Source organism: Sinocyclocheilus rhinocerous, unplaced genomic scaffold (genome assembly GCF_001515625.1).
Source record: "Sinocyclocheilus rhinocerous isolate Xijiao unplaced genomic scaffold, SAMN03320098_v1.1 C35453808, whole genome shotgun sequence".
Lineage (NCBI taxonomy): Eukaryota > Metazoa > Chordata > Actinopteri > Cypriniformes > Cyprinidae > Sinocyclocheilus > Sinocyclocheilus rhinocerous.
The window spans coordinates 1-486 of record NW_015752085.1 but is presented as its reverse complement, the minus strand read 5'-3'; the positions used below and the strand labels follow the sequence as shown (position 1 = coordinate 486).

Here is a 486-nt window from a genome sequence, read left to right as displayed (position 1 = left end):
AGTATTTATCTACGAGATGCTGGTTGGTGAGTCAGGAATGTGAATGTGTGCGTTTGTCTTAACTGCATTTGTAGCATTGGTTTATTAAATGAGATAAATGTTTGTGTGTGCAGGTGATACACCGTTCTATGCCGATTCTCTGGTGGGGACCTACAGTAAGATTATGGACCATAAGAACTCTCTTAACTTCCCCGATGACGTTGAGATCTCTCAAGAAGCCAAAAACATCATCTGTGCCTTCCTAACAGATAGGTGAGCTTTTACGTGCACAGATAGATGTACATGTAGTCCTCTGTTCCATATTGTTTAACTGCCAAGGTTCATGCCTGTTTTGTGTTTGTGGATGCTTGCATTTGGTAGGGAGGTTCGACTGGGCCGAAATGGCGTAGAAGAAATTAAAAGACATCCTTTCTTCAAAAACGACCAGTGGACCTTCAGCACCATTAGAGAGAGTAAGTAACCCCCACCCCCACCTCATTACCTCAT

The 486-nt window shown here is 43.0% G+C and overlaps 1 protein-coding gene across 1 annotated transcript; it reads left to right on the top strand.

Annotated features, from left to right (window-relative positions):
• Window positions 1-4: 4 nt before the first annotated feature.
• LOC107734871 (rho-associated protein kinase 1-like) lies at window positions 5-460 on the top strand (the record flags this gene model as incomplete). The annotated part of the gene is made up of 3 exons (XM_016546758.1): window positions 5-26; window positions 114-252; window positions 361-460. Coding segments are annotated over 3 exons (261 nt in total), but the record flags the coding sequence as incomplete, so codon positions are not given.
• Window positions 461-486: the final 26 nt, after the last annotated feature.